The sequence below is a fragment of the Lontra canadensis genome, unplaced genomic scaffold, assembly GCF_010015895.1.
Source record: "Lontra canadensis isolate GAN:19392208 unplaced genomic scaffold, GSC_riverotter_1.0 scaffold3, whole genome shotgun sequence".
Classification (NCBI taxonomy): domain Eukaryota; kingdom Metazoa; phylum Chordata; class Mammalia; order Carnivora; family Mustelidae; genus Lontra; species Lontra canadensis.
This window is the reverse complement of record NW_022630997.1, coordinates 18,166,663-18,189,175: the sequence shown is the minus strand read 5'-3', so window position 1 is coordinate 18,189,175 and position 22,513 is coordinate 18,166,663. Positions and strand designations below refer to the sequence as shown.

General features: G+C 44.7%; 1 protein-coding gene across 1 annotated transcript in view; it reads left to right on the top strand.

The window, feature by feature from the left end:
• The window catches only part of ABCC2 (ATP binding cassette subfamily C member 2), a 64,015-nt gene extending 42,113 nt beyond the window's left edge, over window positions 1-21,902 (top strand). Inside the window, exons 19-32 of the mRNA XM_032882459.1 lie at window positions 1,321-1,501; window positions 7,132-7,255; window positions 7,523-7,658; window positions 8,396-8,615; window positions 8,758-8,912; window positions 11,524-11,679; window positions 13,144-13,343; window positions 14,225-14,351; window positions 16,232-16,333; window positions 16,758-16,901; window positions 17,795-17,953; window positions 18,927-19,093; window positions 20,895-21,089; window positions 21,743-21,902. Coding sequence (XP_032738350.1) covers window positions 1,321-1,501; window positions 7,132-7,255; window positions 7,523-7,658; window positions 8,396-8,615; window positions 8,758-8,912; window positions 11,524-11,679; window positions 13,144-13,343; window positions 14,225-14,351; window positions 16,232-16,333; window positions 16,758-16,901; window positions 17,795-17,953; window positions 18,927-19,093; window positions 20,895-21,089; window positions 21,743-21,872 — 2,196 coding nt within the window. The 3' untranslated portion in view covers window positions 21,873-21,902. The remainder of the gene's footprint in view (window positions 1-1,320; window positions 1,502-7,131; window positions 7,256-7,522; window positions 7,659-8,395; window positions 8,616-8,757; window positions 8,913-11,523; window positions 11,680-13,143; window positions 13,344-14,224; window positions 14,352-16,231; window positions 16,334-16,757; window positions 16,902-17,794; window positions 17,954-18,926; window positions 19,094-20,894; window positions 21,090-21,742) is intronic.
• Window positions 21,903-22,513: the final 611 nt, after the last annotated feature.

Below are 22,513 nucleotides of genomic sequence, written 5' to 3'. Positions count from 1 at the left end.
TGGGTGGGCTGCTGTCCCACTGAGGCCCTTTGCCTCTTTGGATCAGCGAGTCAACAGGAGCTCACTCTCCATCCTACTCCTGGTTCTGGCTCCTGTCTGTAAGTCCTCTTGGCCCCATTTATTCATGAACTGTGTACCACCCTGTGCCTGACTTGTTGCAAAGACTGGGCATACACACATGAGAAGGCCTGGTCCCTGCTTTCAAGTAAACATACAATCTAATGGGAAGACATACAGAAAAGCGAACAATAATAATACAAGAATTATTTTAATGGCAGTCTATACAAACTACAATAGAACCATTGCGGGCATACCCAAGTCTTACCTGGGGACTCAGGAAAGGCTCCCAGAAGACTTGGCTTTGAGCTGAGACTGGGAGAGTGAGCATTTCCTGGGTCTTCTAGATATGAGGGATATGGTCTCTGTGGGGTCATGAGGTAGAGAACAGAGGCAGTGGCTTGGGTCCTCTCTCCAGAGGCCCATTTCAAGCCCATCCCCTGTCTGAAACACATTACTGATCCATGAGTGTTTTTCTTTCTCTGACTGGAGTCTCTGCGTCCTTGGTCAGTGTGGTTCGCAAGTACACAGGAATACAAGGCATGCCAGCGCTCCCGCACCAGGGAGGGCCTGGGCTAAAGACAAAGTTGGATGCCCCTGCCGTGTCTCTAACGTGCTGAAAGAATCTGAGCAGCTCTTGTTAGTTTAGTCGGTTAGCTGGTTATTTGAAGGGGAAGTTAGTTAGCTAGTTATTTGGTTTGTATGCATCAGTTATACTGATAGGCTTTGATCGCAAGTAACATTCCTAAGCTCCCAGGAAGCTGGAAGAATGTGTGTAGGGAAAACCGCATATCACTACAGAAAATAACTGAATATATCCACCAGGGAAGGAGTCTCATCTTACACACAGGGTCTGGTGTTAGGATGAGGTGCTGGAAAGGAAAGAGGAAGGAAAAGAGATTAGGTGGTCAGGGCTACATTTTGAAACCGAGCCCTACTTTGAAACAGAATTAAGATGACTTTTTTTCTTTTCTCCTTTCTTTCTCTTTCTTTCTTTCTTTCTTTCTTTCTTTCTTTCTTTCTTTCTTTCTTTCCTTCTTTCTTTCTCTTTCTTTCTTTCCTTCTTCTTCTTCTTCTTCTTCTTCTTCTTTTTTTTAAGAGCAAGTCAAGGAAGGTGATAGACATTCTGGGTAATTGGAAGTTAGCTACCCATAGTTAGTGGGAGGTTAGTTTCTTTCCTTTTTAAGAGCAAGCCAAGGATGGTGGTGGCCAGAGCGTCTCACTAAGGGAAGGCGATGGTACAACCCACTGTTGTTCTTTCAGACTCGACTCTTGGTTACGCATAGCGTTCACTTTCTTCCCCAAGTGGATGAGATCGTGGTTCTGGGGCATGGCACCATCTTGGAGAAGGGATCCTACAGCTCTCTGCTGGCCAAGAAAGGATCGTTTGCTAAGATTCTGAAGACATTCACAAAACAGACGGGTCCTGAGGAAGAGGCCACAGGTATGTAAGGAAGAATGGAACAGGATAAAGCTTGGGTATGGAAAGGGTAGGACTGGTAAACTGTTATCTCCTTCCTAAACTATTCAGTATCCAATAGATTAGATTTGGAAGTGAATTATGCAGAGATCCAAAATCTGTTCTTTCTGTATTTTATGTCTCTGTAAAGAAACACAGTCTAAAAACTCTGTGCCTGAGCCAAATGGGGGGCTCATCTTGCTCATACGGTCTCTGACATGCAGTCGATGGACACTAGAAGGGTATGACTGAAGATTTAGGGTTATTAGCCCTTGTGGAACAAACACTAGTGGCTTCAGGGGCCCCCTTTTAGGGATGCTGTGCTCTATTGATTCATATTACCCATTCCACCCCACCTACCCTGAATCCACTAAAACCACTTCCTGGGCAGCTTCATAAGCTGGTCCCAAGTGTACACAGAATTTTTTTTCAAAGATTTTATTTATTTATTTGACAGAGCAAGATCTCAAGTAGGCAGAGAGATAGGTGGTGGGTGGGGGAGGAGCAGGCTCTCTGCTGAGCAGGGAGCCTGATGCAGGGCTCCATCCCAGGACCCTGAGATCATGACCTGAGCAGAAGGCAGAGGCTTAACCCACTGAGCCACCCAGACGCCCCTGTACACAGAATTCTTGATAAGCCCTAACAAAGGCATCCGGACCAATATACCAAAACCACTGGGTGTTTCAACTCGGGAAAAATCATGGCAGTTGCATGGTCTCACAGTGTACCATAGGAATAGCCCCTAATACCACCACTATTGGGATCATCAATTAGTTCTAGTCAGCAATGGAGCCCTGATCCCTGAGGACCTTCCCAAGGATCTGCCAACAGTAGTCCTGTACATAGTCCTAGGTATCTACTTCCATAGCAGTCACCAGCAGAAGATCAAGCCTGAGAAAGCAAGATCTGGAGAGTGAATTCCAGAAGTCAGTTGGGAGAGGGAGTAGCTACAGAGCCAGCAAGTGGGGGCTCATGCAGGCACTGAAGTCAGGAAATGTGATGGTTCAAAACCACCCTGGGGAGCTCAAGAAATGGAAAGAAAAGCCTAAACCAGAAAGTCTGTAAGTGTTGGAGGGATAGTGCAGGAGCAAAAACCAGGATGATATGGGTGACAGGAACTGGCAGCCATCCCAGGAGACCGGGGTAGGGGCACTTCATACCAGCAGAAAGGAAGAAGCCAGAACTTTCCATCAGCCTTTATGTACCCTAGGGACTGGCCTGGAGAAAACGAAAAGCACCTGCCTGGGGAGCAAAGGTCCCAAGTCAAAGGGCAGTATCTGTTGCTTGATTCCCCTGAGTCATTGCTTAGTCAACCACATCACCATGACTTGCTCCAATAGTTTCCTTATGCTAAGTCTAGCCTTTCCCCGCCTCCCTTTGGCCATGATCGGAGTTTCTGGATTCTGTTATAAACCCCCATGGGTGGATGGCCCCTTTGAAGTAATCCTGTCCTTTATGTGGCAAAGGTCAGTTTGCAAAAGAGCTCATCAAGCCTTTGTTCTGGTAAACACTGATTAACTAGGTCTGAGCAATGCCTGGCATGCTGCTGCTGTAGGTTCTGGGACTCAAGGTTCAGACCAGTATATGGCAGAATGAAGGGAAGGGCAGGAGGGCAAAGTGACCTGTATCAATACTAGTTTGGTGTATTAGTTTCTTAATTAGCTGGCATAACAAAGAACTACAGACCGAGTGGCTTAAAAAACAAATTTATTTTCTTATGGTTCTGGAGGCTAAGTCCCAAATCAAAGTGTTGGTAGGATTCATTCCTTCTGAAGGTAATGGGGAAGGATATGTTTCAGGCTTCTCTCCTAGCTTCTGGAGGTTTCTTGGCAGTCTTTGGCAATTTTGGCTTGGAGACGCACCACATTGTTCTCTATCTTCATCTTCTCATGGGATGCGTGTGTGTCTCTATGTCCAAATTTCCCCTTTGTATAAGGACATCAGACATAATGGATTAGGGGCCCATCCTACTCCAATATGACCTCATCATAACTATGTCTATAATGAGCCTACTGCCAAATAGGGTCATATTCCGAGGTAGTGGAAGTTAGGATTTCAACACACACATTTGGCAGCAGACACAATTCAGTCTATCACACCAGTCCTCTGACACACCCAAATGCTTTCTCGTGTGCAAAATACATTCATGCCATACCGACATCCACAATGTCTTAATTATTCCAGTATCAACTCTAAGTCCAAAATCTCATCTAAATGTCAGTTCGAAGTCCCGCATATCAACATTTGACTCATGCAAGTCACTTGTGGGTGAGACTTGGAGTCTTGGCGCAGAATTCCTCTGCATCTGTCAAGCTGCAAGATCAGACAGGTTATCTGCTTCAGTAGTGAAACAAGCATAGGATAGACATTCCCATTCCAAAAGGGAAAGATCCGAAGGAAAAAAGGGGTCATGAATCCTAAGCAAATCTAAAATCTAGCAGGACAGGTTCCATCAGATTTTTAAGGTTCGATAATGATCTTGTTTGGCCTGATGCTGTCTGTTGTTTAGGCTCAACCTGGGCTGGTGGTTTCAACTCCTCCACCCCTGGGCAGCGGTTGCACCCTATGGAACTGAGGAGTAGCCAACCCCAGTGTCATTGTCCCGTTTACTTCAATGATAACACAGCTCTCCGCAGCTGGATAGCTCTATTGGTACATGTTCCGCCTCTAGAATCCTAGAAGTCTGACAGTGTTCCTTCTTTTAGTCCTGTCTCTGTCCCCTCCAGTCCAGACGGGCAGCACTTCTGCTAAGAGGGTTGGTCGGATTAAGTCATATACTCAATCTCCTTAGTAAATCTGCTCTTGAGCCTTGCTGGTGGATTTTTCATTTTCATTATTGTGCTTTTCTAGAATTTGTTTTCTTTTTAAAAATTTGATCTCTTTATTGATGTTCTCTATTTGATGAGAACTCATACTTTATTTTTTTTATTATTTTTATTTATTTATTTGACAGAGACCACAAGCAGGCAGAGAGGCAGGCAGAGAGAGGAGGAAAAGCAGGCTCACCGCTGAGCAGAGAGCCCGATGCGGGGCTCGATCCCACAACCCTGGGATTGAGCCCGATGTGGGGCTCGATCCCACGACCCTGGAATCATGACCCGAGCTGAAGGCAGAGGCTTTAACTCACTGAACCATCCAGGTGCCCCTCATTCTCATACTTTAGATCTCAGACATGGCTTCCTTTCATTCTTTGGACATATTTGTAATAGTCAATTTGAAGTCTTTCTCTGCTAAGTCCAATGTCTGTGCTTCCATGGGTACAGTTCCTGTTGACTGTTCCTCCCCACCCCCACCCCGTATATGGTCCCATGCTTTCTTCTTTGTATGTCTCACAATTTTTTTGTTGAAAACTGGTCACTTTAAATAATGCAACTCTGGAAATAAGATTTTTCTTCCTTACCCTGCCAGAATTTGTTGTTGTTTGTCCTGTTTAGTTTCCTGAACTAATTCTTATGAAATCTGTATTTTTTGTCCTATGTGGCCACAGAAGTCTCTGCTTGGTTGGTCAGCTAATGATTGGACAGAGATTTCCTTAAGGGCCTGGAAATAAGTCACTCAGCTTTTTCTGAAAGACTTCGTGGTGGGAGGGAAGGCATATCCCTAACACACCAATAGGCAGTTGACAAATCTGCTTCACCTTTTTTTCCTTCTTGCCCAGAGTCTGAAGGTTAGCCTGGGTAAGAGAATAGGACCTTCTCATGTCTGTCTTGAGCATGTGCACAGCCCTACCCGTGTGTACAGCGTTCTAGATTGCCAGGAATACATTAAAAATATCAAAGATCTCTAAGTGTATCTTCTTCCCCTATTTTCCCTTTTAAGTTTTTGTTTAGCTTATTATTTGCCCCAACTGTTATCATCCCTTAGGCAACTGCGATGTTAAACAGTTGCTGCTGATTATTTTAGCTAACTCCAGTAAGTCCGGTCCAATAAAGACAAGCCCTGTGAATCACTTCTCGGCCTTTTGGCTAAGATCAAGTGTAAAGACAAGCCCTGTGAATGGGGTTTTCTAGAGAACTGCAGGCAGGTCAAATAATGACAATTCTCTAGGGATTAAAATTGGTAATCCAAGGGTTAATGGGACTAGTAATCACAACTGCAACTTTTTACCCAGGCCTTTTTTATTTACCTTTAAATTCCCCTGACTCTCCCATCTTTGGGGAGGCAAATTTGAGGCTTGTCCTCCCATCTCTTCATTTGGCTTCATCTTGCGTAAACCCTTTCCTTATTGAACAGTCAGTATCTCAGTGATTGCCTGTCCTGTTCATTGGGAAGTCAGACTTGGGTTTGGTTCCAGGATGAGACTTTTGGGAGAGTTTTGAACACATTCCCTTCCCTCCAGCAGTTAGGAGGCTGCTGATTTTTTTGTAGTTACCATGTTTGTGAGGTTATTAGTATTCTAAGCTATAGCAGATCCAAGGAGGAAATTAAACTATCAAAAAACTTAATGTTCTTACTGAGATTTAGCTATTTTTCTTAAATAAATGTTCCTTGGATTGTTGAAAGACTGGTTAATTTCAGAGTTATAAAGTTGGTTTTAACAATATTTTGCCATTGGGGCACCTGGGTGGCTCAGTCATTTGGGCGTCCTCCCCGCTCATTCTCTCTTCTCACTATCTATCTCTGTCTTTCTCTCAAATAAATAAAGTCTTAAAAAATATATTTTGCCATTGATTTCATGGAGTTATCAATTTCCAGAGCTCTTTATCATTGCCACTGATGCCCAGGCTGTTTTAGATTTTATTTTTAATTTTTAAAATTTCTTTCTTATTTGCAGGATATGTTTTTTGAATGTTTTAAATCCAGGGTGCCTGGGTGGCTCAGTCAGTTAAGCATCTAACTCTTGATTTTGGCTCAAGTTATGATCTCAGGTGGTAGGATTGAATCCCACATCAGACTCCATGCTGGGCATGGGCCTGCTTGGAATTTTCTCTCTCCTTTCTTCCTCCTCTCTCTCCCTCTCTAAAAGGGAAAGGGAAAAAACAAGAATAAAAATAAAAAATATTTTAAATTCGTAAAACTTTGTAAAGTTATTTGAAGTTCAAGAAGAGCATTTTCAATTTACACTCACCTCCTTAGTCAATTCTAAGAATTAGGACTCTTCTGCTTATCTACTCTAACCCTTAAAAAGTGCTTTTCTTGGGGCGCCTGGGTGGCTCAGTGGGTTAAGCCTCTGCCTTCAGCTCAGGTCATGATCTCAGGGTCCTGGGATCGAGCCCCGCATCAGGCTCTCTTCTCAGCAGGGAGCCTGCTTCCCCCCTCTCTCTCTCTGACTGCTGCTTTGCTTACTTGTGATCTCTCTCTCTGTCAAATAAATACATAAAATCTTAAAAAAAAAAAAGTTCTTTTCTTGCTGCAAAGAAACTAAGACGCTTCTGAGAATATTTCTCTCCTTTTGAACATTTCTCTTCTACTAGAAACTCCTCTCTCCTTTATTCTGGTATTTCTCAGTGAGAAGGTGTATTAATCAATAATCATTCTGGAACAAAATCACCAGCCTGTGTGTATGTCTGGGATCTCTTGCTGAGGGGCCAGCAAGATCAGAAAAGAATTCTTCTTGTTTGTAGAACTTTGCAGCTCTATGTTGCCATCTCCCTAACCTTTGATGTGTCTCCTAGTCAATGAGGACACTGAAGAAGATGATGACTGTGGGCTGATGCCCAGTGTGGAGGAAATCCCTGAGGATGTGGCCTCCTTAACCACAAAAAGAGAGAACAGCCTTCATCGAACACTCAGTCGCAGGTTGGTCATCTCGTCAGCTGGTAGCCCTCAGCACATCCATGTTTCCACTTGATCATTCTCTTTCTCTCTGTGGGCTTTTCCCAAGGGAGTGGACACCGGGATACTCCCACCCCTTTGTTTCTTTGAATGGAGTGGGGCTGGTGGGGGGTGGCAGGTTTCCCCCAGAGCACTTCAATGTAAGCAGAGCGACTGTGACACATGCTTGCTTCTTGTCCTTGGGGTGCACCTACGTGCTCAAGAACGCATCCCCCCCTCTCGATTTCTCAGTTCTAGGTCCAATAGCAGGCATTGGAAATCCCTAAGAAACTCTTTGAAAACTCGGAATGTGAACACCCTGAAGGAGGAAGAAGAAACAGTGAAAGGACAAAAATTAATTAAGAAGGAATTCATACAAACTGGAAAGGTGGGCACCACGATAAAATGTTCCATTTGAGGTGATACAAGGCTTGGGATCTGAACATTGTAAAGTTTGATGATTTGACTATCTGTCTCCGGGAGGGATAAGTCTTGTGTCCTTTGCAAATTGTTAAATTCATCATTGAAATGTTGGTAGAGGCTTTGGGCTTTCTATCAAATCATATTTCCAAGAAGGATAGGTTTCCTGTGTATATCCTCCTAGCACATTTCATGAATGATTCCATCTGATATGGGGAGAGAACAATAAAACTGATTTGAGATGCAGGCCTTGGACCCAGAGAACACTAATAAATCAATCTCAGAGCACACGATTCAAATTAGTATAACTTAAGACCTTAAACCTAAGACCTTGGTTTGAACTTAAGTCCAAATTAATAAGAACAGATTCCAAGGTCTACAGTATAACCCCCATCCCATTCTGGGGTGTGTGTGTGTGTGTGTGTTGTTGTTGTTGTTGTTGTTGTTGTCATCCCACTCTGTTTTTATCTTTCTCCCTTAATCACATCTAGAAGCTCATTAATAATGTGATGTTATTTCCCCTGCACTGTATTTCAGCATTGATTATGATCCTGGCCCAATGCAGAAATAGACCACAGATGACCAAATCTTGCTACCTGCTATCCACTTTTCCAGGGGAGGCCACTCCCCCTTGTGATTGGTATTCTAGGTAATTCCTCACCGAACGCCATTAGGATTTCTAACACTGAGGATGGGGCTTTTCAGGTGAAGTTCTCCATCTATCTCAAGTACCTAGGAGCAATAGGATGGTATTCAATATTCTTCATCATCTTGGCCTATGTGATCAATTCTGTGGCTTATATTGGATCCAACCTCTGGCTCAGTGCTTGGACCAATGACTCTAAAACCTATAATGGCACTAACTATCCAGCGTCTCAGAGAGATCTGAGAATTGGCGTCTATGGAGCTCTGGGATTCGTGCAAGGTACGTCTGATGGCGATGACAGCCATCTCTTAGAGAATCTGTCTCGTCTGTGTACTTTGCCTAGACTCAGGGCAAAAAAGATGCCCTTGTGTCCTTGGCACAAGTCCTGCGGACCGTGCTGACTAATCGGTTCTATTTCTAGGTGCATTGGTGCTCATAGCAAATCTCTGGAGTGCCCATGGTTCCACTCACGCATCGAACATCCTTCATAGGCAACTGCTAAGCAGTATCCTTCGAGCACCCATGAGTTTCTTTGACACAACACCCACAGGCCGGATTGTGAACAGGTTTGCTGGGGTACGTACCTGAATGGCTGTGTGATGTGTTTGTATGCTGAGGGTGTTTCCACTCTGACAGGGACAGAATTCTCCCATGGCCCAAGGCAACGCCATGCCGTTACAGTTTCTCGGTTCACTTAGCGTGCACATGCTTCCTGCATACCCAGGATGAGGTCCCAAGGATCCTGGAGATACAGAGACGAAAAGCTCTGGCCCTTTAAGGCGCTCACCGCTCACCGACACTGAGACAACCAAGGAAATAAGAGGAGTATGACGGAAGACAGTAAAACCAGTGACAGCGATGTGTGTAGAGTGGTCTTCTGGGAACACAAAACAGTGACAGAGAACAGCAGTAGTAGCTCAGCCTGGGTGACAGGGCGGGAAATGTCAGAAAACATGAGACTTAGGTCCTAGAAGGAACTTTCTTAGCCAGGGAGTTGGTGGAGCCAGGGGTTGGCGGTAGAAACAAAAGGAGAAGGAATATTCTGCCGAGGGGGAAACACAAGTAAAAGCACGATCACTGGCTAGAATGGTGAATAAAAGGGAAAACAGGAAAACCCTTTGCTTAGTCTATGTTCTGTTCCTGCTTCTATCTTTGCTACTTTAAGAATAAACTGGGTCTGAACTATGGAAGAGAGCCATCTATAATTTAATTTAATTTTTTAAAAGATTTTATTTATTTGACAGACACAGCGAGAGAGGGAACACAGGCAGGGAGAATGGGAGAGGGAGAAGCAGGCTTCCTGCCGTGCAGGGAACCCTATGCGGGGGCTTGATCCCAGGACCCTGAGATCATGACCTGAGCCAAAGGCAGATGCTTACTGACTGAGTCACACAGGTGCCCCAAATTTTAATAAGGTTCTAAAACCTAGTCTCTACATACTACAGATCCTGGACCCCTTGGCATTCACTCATTCCACAGCACTTCTTGAGCACTTGAGAGGAGCACTAGAACGCTCACTAAACGTTAAGATTGTAGATGGCTCTCTTCCAAGGGCCAAACCCAACTCATTCATTCTCAATGCATAGGAGATAGTAATTTCAGGAACAGAGGAAGAAAGCAAGGAATTCTGAGTAACAGTCAACTGTCATCAGCACAGTTTAAGTCCTCTGTTTGTAGAAGAGGGAGCATGTTTTTCAAAATGTCTGAGCAGCTACGGGCCCTTCCTGGTTTCGTCTTGGAGCAGATAAAAGAAAGGCCAGCCCACAGCCAGGTTCTGGGGACACAGTGGCTGCTTCAAAAGTGTGCATATTGATTGGTCTGCATTTATCACTTTCTTCTAGGACAAAAATGGTGAGCATGATATCATTGGGGACCACTTCAATAGGTTTTCTGCTCTTCAATAGAACCTAAAATAGCATACAATTTTAGATGGGAAGATTCTCACGGGAATTTTGCAAAAATTGCACACTTTTATGTTGCAAAATATACATAATCTTCTGAAAAAGGAATGCAGAACTCTTACTGTGAGTTAGTAAGGCAACTGTTCTATTTTGCTCACTGCTTTTGCATGAAAAAGGAAACTCGTGTTTGATTATATGGTGAGTTATAGGGGAAGGTTTCCTATAAGGGAAAGTTTGATTTAGAATCCTCTCGGATTGATAGCTGAGCCCCTAAGAAGAGGTGAAGGGAAAGGGTGGAAGAAAGAAAGCTGGAGAATCTGTGCCAAGTAGGGGTAAAAAGTAACCTACATAGAACTGATAGCCTGTGAGGATTTCTTTTTTTTTTTTGCCAATCCTGGACATAAAGTTATTTGCATCCTGCTATGACTTTGGGAAGGTAAATTAGACTCAGGAGTCATTCAGGACTCTCTTGGGAAACCTACCCTTACCCAGATTGGGACACTCCAGAGATAATTTGAATTCGCCTTGATAATCACATATTACTAATTGTAGAATCAGCAATATTGAAGAAATAATCGGTCAGGGAAACCCAAAGTGTAAGTCAGGCTTCCTTGTACAGTATACTAAACCATTATCCATTCATCCACCTGTCCATTTGCTCATTTATTCAACATGACATGAAGGCAATATGGCAGTAAGACCAATTTTTCACCTCTGGGTTACTCTGTTAGAACACTGGTCAGGCAAGGGTCACATTCAAACTCCTCCTCCCTCTCCCCTTGAAGCTCTGTGCTCGGTGGAGAAAACAACTTCCCAGTTAAAGGATGGTTCTTTAGTCAAGTGGGGGTGACCAGGCTTGTTGACTGGAGCCTTCATACGAATTAAATGCTGGTTATGTGCCAGGTTCTGTTTAGGCACTCAGTGGAGTTAGGCCCCTTGTACAGTTAGATTAATTGAATTGGCTTGGTTATAGGAGGATTTACCTGTAAAGCTCTATTAGCTTACAATGGTTTAATAAATTCAAAGACCTTTACCAAGTCTATTGAAAAAGGTGAAAGGTGACCGCCATATCTGTTTGGAGGGATTTAGAAAGAGGAAGAAATTACAGAAATGAGATTGGTTATTGGGAGGAGCACAACCATATATTGCAAATGAATATCACGAAATGATTAAACGAAGGAGACACTGAGAGCCCAGAATCAAACAAATTCTCTGCTGGAATCAGAAAGATGGAAAATGGGGCAGGAATCCATTAGTATACCATTCTTCTAATTCTGTGTTCCTAGGATATTTCCACAGTGGATGACACCCTTCCCTTATCCTTGCGCAGCTGGATATTGTGCTTCCTGGGAATAATCAGCACCCTTGTCATGATCTGCACGGCCACTCCAGTCTTCGTCATCGTCATCATTCCTCTTGGCATCATTTATGTGTCTGTTCAGGTAGGTTTGGAAACAGCTAGGTCTCCTCTCTACTTATGAAAGCCCAGGTTCTTTCCTGAGAATCTTCTGTTTTGTCTATTGCTAGTCACTCAGTCCTGTCCAGCATCTTTGTCATTTAGTCCTATATTGATATACCAAGGAGCCGTAGGCCACTGTCTAGAGCTTAAACATCAATACCAATTGGTATATGGTTCAGAGAATATCTCACCTTAGCTGCTGCCCCCCAGAAGCTTATATGGGGAAGATTTATGTTTGGATCCAAGACTACCTTGAGGTAGTCAAGCCATCCAGAGGTTGGCACTGGATGATCTTGAAGTTTGGTTACATCCCCCATAATGGTTAAGTCATTGGTTGCTTCTAGAAGGGTTATATACTATGGCTGCTTCCTTGATTGGCTTAGGCTTATCTGCTGGGAGATGTATCTCAGCAGGAGCTAGATCTCTTCTCACTTCAGGGTAGTTCTAGTTTCACTGCGATGCCTATGAATGATGGGATGTCTGTAGGCTCAATGTCAGTATGTTCTTGAGGGAACCGGTGGCTTGAAAGCCAATTCTCAGGAAAAAAAAAAAAAAAAGAAGGGACTCCATTCCCATATTAAAAACTGATGAGGGGAGGCAAGCTGTGGAGAGAATTCCCTAGGATGCTCTATTTGCCTTGGGAAAACAATTCCAAAAAACTTGCATTCAAGGGCAGCCCTGTCACCTGTGGTAAGGTGATACCCCCTGGTATTTGTGTTAAGTTCCTCAGGTACATTGTTACCTCAATGACAGCCTCCCATCCAATAAAGAAGCAGGATATTTAAGGAAATTTCCAGGTATAACATTTTGAATTCTGATACTCAAATGCCCATCCCTTTCCTGATTTCAACAAATCTCCACAGAATCTCGTAGTACCACTGAACCTCATCCTTCAACCCTTGTGTCTCAAAATCCAACTGTACACTTTTAGTTCTAGTTCTTAGACTCTCGACACTCCACACATTTCCAGAACTATCTCTATCTTCACAAACCATTGAAGCACAGTGTGGTCACTTACCTGACTGTTCAATTTTTATCTAAACCTCAGAATGCCTTTCTCTGGCCATTTCCTGTCCATCTCCACTTTCCATGCCCCTTGGGTCCCAGCTACAATTTACAAAATCCATTTGGAGACCATTTTTCTAGCTGCTACAAAAACTGTCACTTGGACAGTGTATGCAGATTCTTGGGAGAATATGGATTAGGCTGACAAAATTCCTCATATGGTTATAGTCTCCTCACCTTCATCGTCTTCTGTTCTCTACCAACCTCTTCCTTTGCACCTCTCTCATCATTCCTCTAGCCAGAGGGGAGGCTGGAGGCTTCTGTCCTGTTCAAATATGGGCTGTGCCCATCAAGGTGAAGGACACTAGGTCAGGGCCACCAAGGAAGAAGTATCCCATATGCAACATGATTGTGTGACTGACTCTTTACTTTTGGGGTCCAGATATTTTATGTGGCCACTTCCCGCCAGCTGAAACGCCTGGACTCTGTCACCAGGTCCCCAATCTACTCTCACTTCAGTGAGACAGTGTCAGGTTTGTCCATCATCCGCGCCTTTGAGCACCAGCAGCGATTTCTGCAACACAATGAGATGCAGATTGACACCAACCAGAAATGTGTCTTGTCCTGGATTGTCTCCAACAGGTGAGGCTGCCCCTGTGTATTTACTGAAATATGAACTTTAGGCTTCCACGTGTTTGATATTAGCTATGGGAGGGGAGGTATAGCCAGTGATGTGAATTTCACTGTGGCCAAACATGGCTGTCCCGTAAGTAGAAGAAAGTATGGGCTTCAGGGTCAGAGACGGGGTCCCTGTGCCTACTTTGCTTTTTAACCAAGCTAGGTAAAATGCCTTGACCTTCAAAGGAAAATCTCACTTCTTGTTTTTACAATGACTAGAACACAACCTATATCATAAGTCAAATGACTTCTATAAGCATTTGATATCCCAGGTACCAAACAAGCGGGGTGAGCTGGGCATTCGTAGTTGGCATCCCTGAGAAGCGGATGTGAGATTCTCCACAGGCAGGACACTCTTTGTAGGGTGGCAAAAGAAGCTTGCTCACTTGGTCAAGCATGTCACTCAACCTTGGGGTTGTGAGTTTGAGCCCCATGCTGGGGGTAGAGTTTACTTTAAAAAAAAAAAAAAGTGAATTCCCATACTCCACTCTAGGCTCCCTGAATCAATCTCCTAGGAAAGAGTCCCAGAATTTTCTTGCATGAATTTTGTATTTTTAATAATTACCTCAGGCAATTCTTCTGCTTTGGCAAGTATGAGAGACCCTGAATCACAGGATTCCCTTCATGTAGCAAACTTCCCTAGTACCTTTAAAATGCCATTTATTTTCTAAAACCTAATTTTAAAAGACTTTAGGAACATATGATATAGTCAGATTGAGGCATCTTGTGAGAACACAGCCCAACCAACTCAATCCCTCCCAATGTTCCATGGACATGTAGGTTGCTGGTTAAGGTAAGGAGGTGAATGTCAGTGACACTTTTTCTCTGGTTCTGTTGCCCTACAGGTGGCTTGCAATTCGTCTGGAGCTGATTGGGAACCTGATTGTCTTCTTTTCATCCCTGATGATGGTTATTTATAAAGATAACCTAAGTGGAGACACTGTGGGCTTTGTTTTGTCCAATGCGCTTAATGTGAGTATGAAGGTTGGGAGTTAAATTAATGCACTTATTCTCAAACTGAGTCTAGAGTATACCATGGAGTTTGTGTTCTTGATTCCTTTCTAGACCCAGAGGGACAAGGGAAGACTGAGGTTCAAGCCCTGGCTCTGTCTCTTACTAATTGTGTAACCTATTGACATGTTCCTTACCCTTTCTGAGTGGGTACCAGTGTCATCTGGAAAAATGGACAAAAATGTTGTTGCCCTTGGGAGTTAAGAAAGCAATGTGAGGGGCACCTGGGTGGTGCAGTGGGTTGAGCATCCAACTCTTGGTTTCGGCTCAGGTTGTGATCTCAGGGTTGTGAGCTAGAGCTCTGTGCTGGGCTCTGCGCTGCTCAGGGTGGAGTCCGCTTGGGATCCTCTCACCCTCTGCCTCTCCCCCCCTACTCTCGTGCCCATACTCTCCCTCCCACTGTCTTCCTCAAATAAATCTTAAAAGAAGACCGCAATTCAATATGACTTAATCTGATAGTTCCCTGTCTCTTTGCCTCTTTGCCTGATTCTAGTCAAAAGAGAATAAATGAGTTTCTTTCCATTTATTTATTTTTTAAAGAAGGCTCCACACCCAACGTGGGACTCAAACGCATGCCCTTGAGATCAAGAGTCACATGCTTCACCAACTGAGCCAGCCAGGTGCCCCCAGTTTCTTTTCCATAATATAGTAGTAATGAAGTCTTTTGACTATCTTTTTCTATTTTTGTTTTTCTTAAATCACAGAATAAATTCTAATAAAGAATGTGGTCCAGTAAAGCTATATAATGTATCCCCAGTATGACTAGGCAATACCTTATTTCCTAGTGCCCAAGGTTGTGGCTGACACTACAATCTGTATTCACTAAAGGATACTCATTTTATGAGTCATTTGACCATCTTTCATGATATTTTGGGAACTAATATATTGGCTTATATAACTACCAGTCAGTTCTGTATGGTGCTGTGCTCATTTGGAGTTAATAAGGCCTAAGGCAATCACGGTGGGGCCCCAAAGAGAACTCTCTTATACACCAGAGTTATTCAGTTCCTTGCACCACTGCTCCTTCATTATCCCCAACCCCATTTTTGGGCTTATTAACCTTGGGTGGATGGGGCAAAGGCAACGATTAGACTAAATGAAAACAAAAACATTCAGATATCAACAATTCATTTCACATGGTTCTACCTAAACAAAGTGGTTACTCTTCTCTCCAACATCCTGTACTCTCCCTCTTTTTAACCACCATTTGCTCAAAAAAAAACCCCCAACAACCCTGGTCTAAGTGTATGTGTGAAAGAAGCTTGCATCTAAGTAATCCACAGATTCCCCAGGCTCTAGACGCACAGACTTGGACAAGCTCTTACTGCTGGTTACACGTATTTCTGCAGGCAGGAGTTTACTGGGGTAAAGGAGGGTCCTTGTCGATGCTCCACCCTGAGCCTTGGGCTCTTGTTGAAAGCAGAGAGAGGAAGCAGCTTTTTGGAAAGCTTTCTCTTATGCTTTCCCCATTTATAGAATGCCACCCACTACTCCTTCCACAGAGAACATTGGGCTTCCAGGCAGGAGATTGGAGTTCTGGTCCCACTCTACCACCTGCCAGCTTCTCCAACCCCAACTTAGCCCTACCCACTCTGGTCTCATGTTGTCTTTCATGTGCCATCACACGGTTGAGCTCTTAATTGTCTTCCAGACCTTACTGGTCTCATTGCCTCCCCCAAGGAGGTGAGGACTGTCACTGACACTTTCCCCTGCTCTCTCAAAGAGCTCAGCATAGTGCTAGTACGAAGTGGGCACTGGATTGACCTTATGGTTTGACTGAGTTGATATCTGAGCCAGAGGTGATCTTTAGTTTTCTGGTTTTTTTTTTTTTTTTTCTGTAGATCACACAGACCTTGAACTGGCTAGTGAGGATGACGTCAGAAATAGAGACCAACATTGTGGCTGTTGAAAGAATAAATGAGTACATAAAAGTGGAAAATGAGGTAAGGAGGATTTAGAAGAACCCAGGGACAAGGCAAAAGAAAAACGTTCCCTTCAAGAGCACATCTTTACCCTGTCTAGCGATTTTACATGGAGTCACAAAGGTTCTTCTAAAGTTTGCTTTGCTCTAATTCAACCCAATTTCTTGAAACTTAAAATAGGAAATGGTTTAAGGGGAGGTGAGGTCTTGGAATGCATCAGGTTAAAGGTGTCTTCATTCTGGAAGTCCACAGAGCAGCACCCTGGAATGGAGCTTCTTTGAATAAGACAGGAACCTTCTGGAAGTACTAGTCTAATTCATTCTAGTCAATACAGATGCCCACAGGTGGCTAGGACACAGCTATCCTCCTAGTCTGTGACACGAGACCTGTGGGGACTATTCAGTGAGTTGCCACCATGTAAAGCACTTCTCTTCCTCTTTGCCAGGCACCCTGGGTGACTGATAAGAGACCTCCCCCAGGTTGGCCCAGCAAAGGGGAGATCCAGTTTAACAACTACCAAGTGCGGTACCGGCCGGAGCTGGATCTTGTACTGAGAGGGATCACTTGTGACATTAGGAGCATGGAGAAGGTAGGTGAAGCTGAAGAAAGGCCTGAATGTGCGTCCTCGTGATCAGGACACAGTTGGACACAAGGGTGGAAATCAGCTGGACTCTGCTTTCATTATTGGGCTGGAATGAGAGGGTCAGGGCAGTCTTCTGCCCTGGGAAGGTGCAGGGACACAGTTCCACCACCAGAGGGCAGGAAATCAACAAGGGATCAAACCGACTTACTGGGGCTGGAAGGGTTTTCTGCTCAGTCCTTCCCCATCTCCCTGAGGCACCCGCAGCACCGTCTTCTCCTCTGGCTGATGGGGGCTCATTTCCTGTAAGGGCCATGTCTTGTGGAGGGGAAGTCAGGAAGCACCCAGCCTAGGGAAGGAACTGGTGAGAACAGCAATGTGGTCCCAGCAGAGAGAATGATTTAGTTCTCTGGTCTGCAAAGTCCTGCACCTTCCTGTGGTGCTCCTGTTCTCAAGGACTTGGGGTCTGATGTAAAAACATAGAAATATTTAAAAAAATTAAAAAAATAAGTCTGGGTAAGGTTGCTGATGAGGTTCTCAAGTGATGTGAGGCCTGACTTTCCCTTTTCCTCACTTCTAAACAAAGATTTAAAAAAGAAGAAGAAAAAAAAGAAACCCAACCTATAATGTCCAGTCATAATTGTAAGAGCTGCTGAGGTGTCCATTTCCAACAGTCACTGTAGTTCTGAGCAACAGCAATTGAGAAACTAGAATGAGAAGGCCTCTTTTTCTGACATCTGGGCACTTTTTTTCTCTCACCAAAACCAAAATTAGTAGAATATCTTTGAGAAGGAGGAGCCAATCACGGCCTCTTTCCACCTGGGCTTCGGAATGGCCAGACTAAAATCGTCCTCCCGAAGAAGTACATGGTGAACTAATGTGCAAAGGAAATGTATTTACAGATTGGTGTGGTCGGCAGGACAGGAGCTGGGAAGTCCTCCTTGACAAATGGCCTCTTCAGAATCCTCGAGGCTGCAGGTGGCCAGATCATCATTGATGGAGTAGATATTGCTTCCATTGGGCTCCATGACCTCCGAGAGAAGCTGACCATCATCCCCCAGGTGAGCTCTAGAACTTGTCCTGTACCAGCCGCAGGGGACAGATTTTATGCTGGAAACATATGCATCTTTTTCTTGATGTATATTCACTTAGCAGGCTACCCAGGATATCTAAGCCCGTTCCCTAAGACACATCCTTTCTAGAACTTAAAAATAACGCTGGCATTTTGTGGGGATAGGCTTGTGTGACTGCCAGCATCTAACCGCTAGGTGGCAGGAACACAACAGAAGTGAAATAGAGCAGATGATTATTTAGCATTTCTAGAGCCCATCCTGGGTTCACAAAACCATTGCAATCAACATTTGCAGTTTTGCTGCTGAAGCTTGAAACCATTAAGCTTTATACTCCCCATTTGCTATCGTTAAAAGACAGCAGAGGGAATTTGCTGCAGGTTTTTGCCAGCAAGTGGAACGCTTAGTGTGCATCAGCAAAAAAGTCTTCCCTTTGGCTTCCTCTGGACCCTCCCAAATAAGGTCTGCCTTGGAGGCTTCTTGGCCTGGGGGTGGGGGATGGTATGTGGGTCCTTATTAGAATCATTCCTCCTCTATTCTTGGAGCCAAGTCTCTGGGGATGGTTTTGGCTTGTCCGATGTTCACTCAGTTTGATGTAATCTTTTCTCCAGCTTCTTCAAAAGCTTAATAAATTCTTCCATGACTGTACTGTCCCTTCCCCGGCCCACCCCTGATCCCTTCACTTCCATACCCTGAATTTTCATTTGAGGGTGTGGAACATTCCTCTTACCTTCTTAAGATATGCTGAGGCGAACTTGGAAATCCATAAATGAATCTCAAAGTGAAACAACCAAGAGCTCCCCTTTATCTTGTGGAAGCCCCCGTAGTCTTCGCAAGAGCTTGACCACTAATGAGCTGTGCATCTCGGGTCGGTCCTATCTGCCTTCTTCTAGCCACAAATAAAACCTGCTAGACCCTTTCTTGTCATGAGCTTCAATAGCCCCCCTCCTCCCTTGACTCACAGGATCCCATCCTGTTCTCTGGAACCCTGAGGATGAACCTAGACCCTTTTAACAACCACTCAGATGAGGAGATTTGGAAGGCCCTGGAGCTGGCTCACCTCAAATCCTTTGTGTCTGGCCTGCAACTTGGGTTGTCTCATGAAGTGACAGAGGCTGGTGACAACCTTAGGTAATGTTTCATAACCCACTTCCCCCACAGGCAGTGGGAGGAGGTGGGGGGAAGCACCCCTTTGTTCCTGGGGCTAGTGGTAGTCTGTGGGATCACAGAATTACTCCGGTCCTGGGTGCCTTCCGAGTGGTAGGCAGGGCATGAGCCCTGAGCTGAGGAAGCTCTGAACAGAAGGGTGGCCCAGCAGCTCTGGCTTCCCTTGGGAACTTGTTATGAATGCAGACTCTGACGCTAGACCGACTCATCAGATGCTAGACCGACTCATTAGAATGTACGTGTTAGCAAGAGTCCCACGTGATCTGTGTGTACATTACAGCTTGAGAAGCACTACCTAGAGCAGGGAGTCTTAGCAAGGCTACACACTAGAACCCCTTAGGGAAATATTTAAAAATCCCAATGCCCAGGTGGTGCCCCAGACCCACTGAATCGGGGCCCAGGTGACGCCAGTCTGTAGCCTTGATACAGAATGCCATCCCGTTTGTTTTCCATCAGCAACAGATCTAGGAACTAGCAGGACGTAAGTGGGTCTTCAGGCCTATGCAAAAGACCCTTCAGTCCACAAATATGTACTGATCGTGTAGAAAATGTCGTGTAGCAGATAGGCAGCCATGAGGGGCTGTGGGCTCCTCTGGCCGGATATGACATGGGGGCCTTGACATGTCTGGTTTGTGAGAACACCACATCCTACCCTCTTTCTCTCTTCATGCTGGGGACACCTAAATGGCGTGACCAGGGCCTTGATTTCAGACCTGGGTTAGAGGGGTTGAAGCCTCCATTTCTCTGGTGAGTGATGGGAGGTGGGTCATGTGGAGAGAGACAGCGGCTGAAAGCCAGACTGGCACCTGGGCCCCAGCCTGTTCTAGGAAGCCCTCCAGGGCCAGGCAGGAGGGCATGCAACCGAACTCCAGTCTTGCCCTGTCTCTGTGTGGACACTACAGTGGAAAACTGGGAGTTCATCTTGGGTGACTTCTGATCTCCAGCAGAAATTTTCTTGCGGAGAATTACAGAACTTTAGCCCAGCCCCCCTCTGTTTAATATGTTCCCTAATGGCCACAGCAGGAAAGAGCAATTAGCGAATTCCCGAATATTTCCTCCACATCATTTCCCAAAGCTGTTTTATGTAAGTAAGAGGTCCAGCCTTCATTACTGGCTTTTAGCAAATTAAAGCGATTTGCATTTTACAAGCATATTCGATTTCCACATACATTGCATCTCACACCAAGACACCATGTTCATTAGATAGCTACATCTCTAATCAAGGCAGAAGGCCTTGAACAAATAATTAGCCTTGAGACTAGAATTACACATTAAAATAATGAATGGATTTGCTGAGGCCGCTAAGAAATGCCACTGGGACATTCTGATGTGGTGTCACCCTATATTAATAGTGTCGGGTCAGATACGGCTGTGGTGAACTTGGTGACCTCCCATCCTATTTTGGAATTGCTGTTGATGTGCTGGGATATCACCTAGGGATCCAAAGAATGGTTCCCCGGCTACGGTTTTCCAAACTCATGAAACATGGAAATTGCCTGGGGTGTTTATTAAAAAATACATGCCCTGAGGCTCCTCCCCCTTGTGTTTGAGAAGAGCAGGACCCAGGTGTATGAATTTTTTAAATTAAGCACCTGCGGTAGGAGAGAGTTTGGAAAACCTCGTCTTAGCCTCTTCTGTGAGGTGTTTGTTCTGGGGGAATTTAGGAGTTGGGGTTTCAAAAGTCGGATCTGGAACGTGACCTACCCCGTCCCACATTGGCCATGGCTCCCAGGGGCTCGTGCTCACTTTGGTCCCTTGGCTGCAGCGTAGGACAGAGGCAGCTGCTGTGCCTGGCCCGGGCTCTGCTTCGGAAATCCAAGATTCTGATCATGGATGAGGCCACCGCTGCCGTGGATCTGGAGACTGATCGCCTCATCCAGACAACCATCCAAAAGGAGTTCTCCCACTGCACCACCATCACCATCGCTCACAGGCTGCACACCATCATGGACAGTGACAAGTGAGTGTGGGGACAGCTTGACAGACACCACCGGGCCCTTGAATGACAGAAATAGCATTAGTCATAAAATACCCCACAGCTGAAAGTCTAACCACCATCATTTTACTGATGAGGAAACCGAAGCTTCAAGGAATTTGTCCAAAATTATACACCAAGCTAATGAAAGCCAGCAGGGTTAAGGGAATGGACTTGAGGGCAAAATGGGCAATCGTACATGATTATTAACAGAGTGTGAGGAGGTGGAGACCCTAGCCATGAGGGGCAGGTATTAACCACAGATCTTCTCAACCCCCGAACCATGACTAGACGCTTCCTGCTTTTTCCAGCTCTGGCATAGTACGTTAAAAATGGGGGTAATGTCAGTAGTCTTGGAACCTGTTTGGAGACAACAGGCTCCCTGAAACAAGGTCTATCTTTAAAAAAAAAAAAAAACAAAACTTCTGTAAAGGGACGTCTACTGTATTCTTCTACTACTCGATTCTTTGGCCATATATATGGAACCCACCTGTGTCAATGCAGACAGCTGCGGTCCATTCATTCTCACTGCTTTGGGGCCTTTCATGAATGAATATACCACGTCTTAGTCCTGATTGTTCTTACAAATGCCAAGATGTAAAATGACTGCTGACACCTTTCTTTCTCCTTTGTTTCAGGATAATGGTCCTAGACAACGGGAAGATTGTAGAGTATAGCAGCCCTCAAGAACTGCTGAGAAAATTGGGCCCCTTTTATCTGATGGCCAAAGAGGCTGGCATTGAAAGTGTGGACAGTACATCATTCTGACAGTAGGTCCCACGGGTTGGGAAGGACTAGAGGGATCATGTCTGATTTTTTGTGAGTGCAGTCACACAGAAGTGTGTAAAATGTACATTCTAAAGCAGGATCACATTCTATCCAGCTACAGTAGAACCTCCCAAGCCTGCTGTGATGATCCCATTTTGATTATACCTCCTTCCTACTTACCTTCCCAGAGAGAACTCCTATCCTGAATTTTGTGATAATCATTTTCTCTTGCTTTTCACTTTAGTTTTACTACTTGGTATGTACCCTTAAACAAGGTGTATCTTTTTTAATTTATGTAAATGGCCTGACTCATACTTGACATATTCTTCTCTGGCTTTTGTTCAGTATTATTTTATTAGAGATCCATCTGTGTCAATGCACACAGTGAGGCTGGTTCACTCTCTGCAGCAAGGCAGGGTGTGAATATGCCACCATGTTTCCATTGTCATGCCGCTCAGTAGGCTTATCGCTCAGGGTTTTCTCCCATTATGAACAATACTGCCAGGAACATTCTGGTATATTACCCCCGAGATACGTGTGTAAGAGTTTCTTTAGGATGTAGTGTAGGAATGGGGGTTAAGTGCATGCTTACGTGTATCCACTAGGTAACACCAAACTGAGTGCCAATTCAATACACTTTT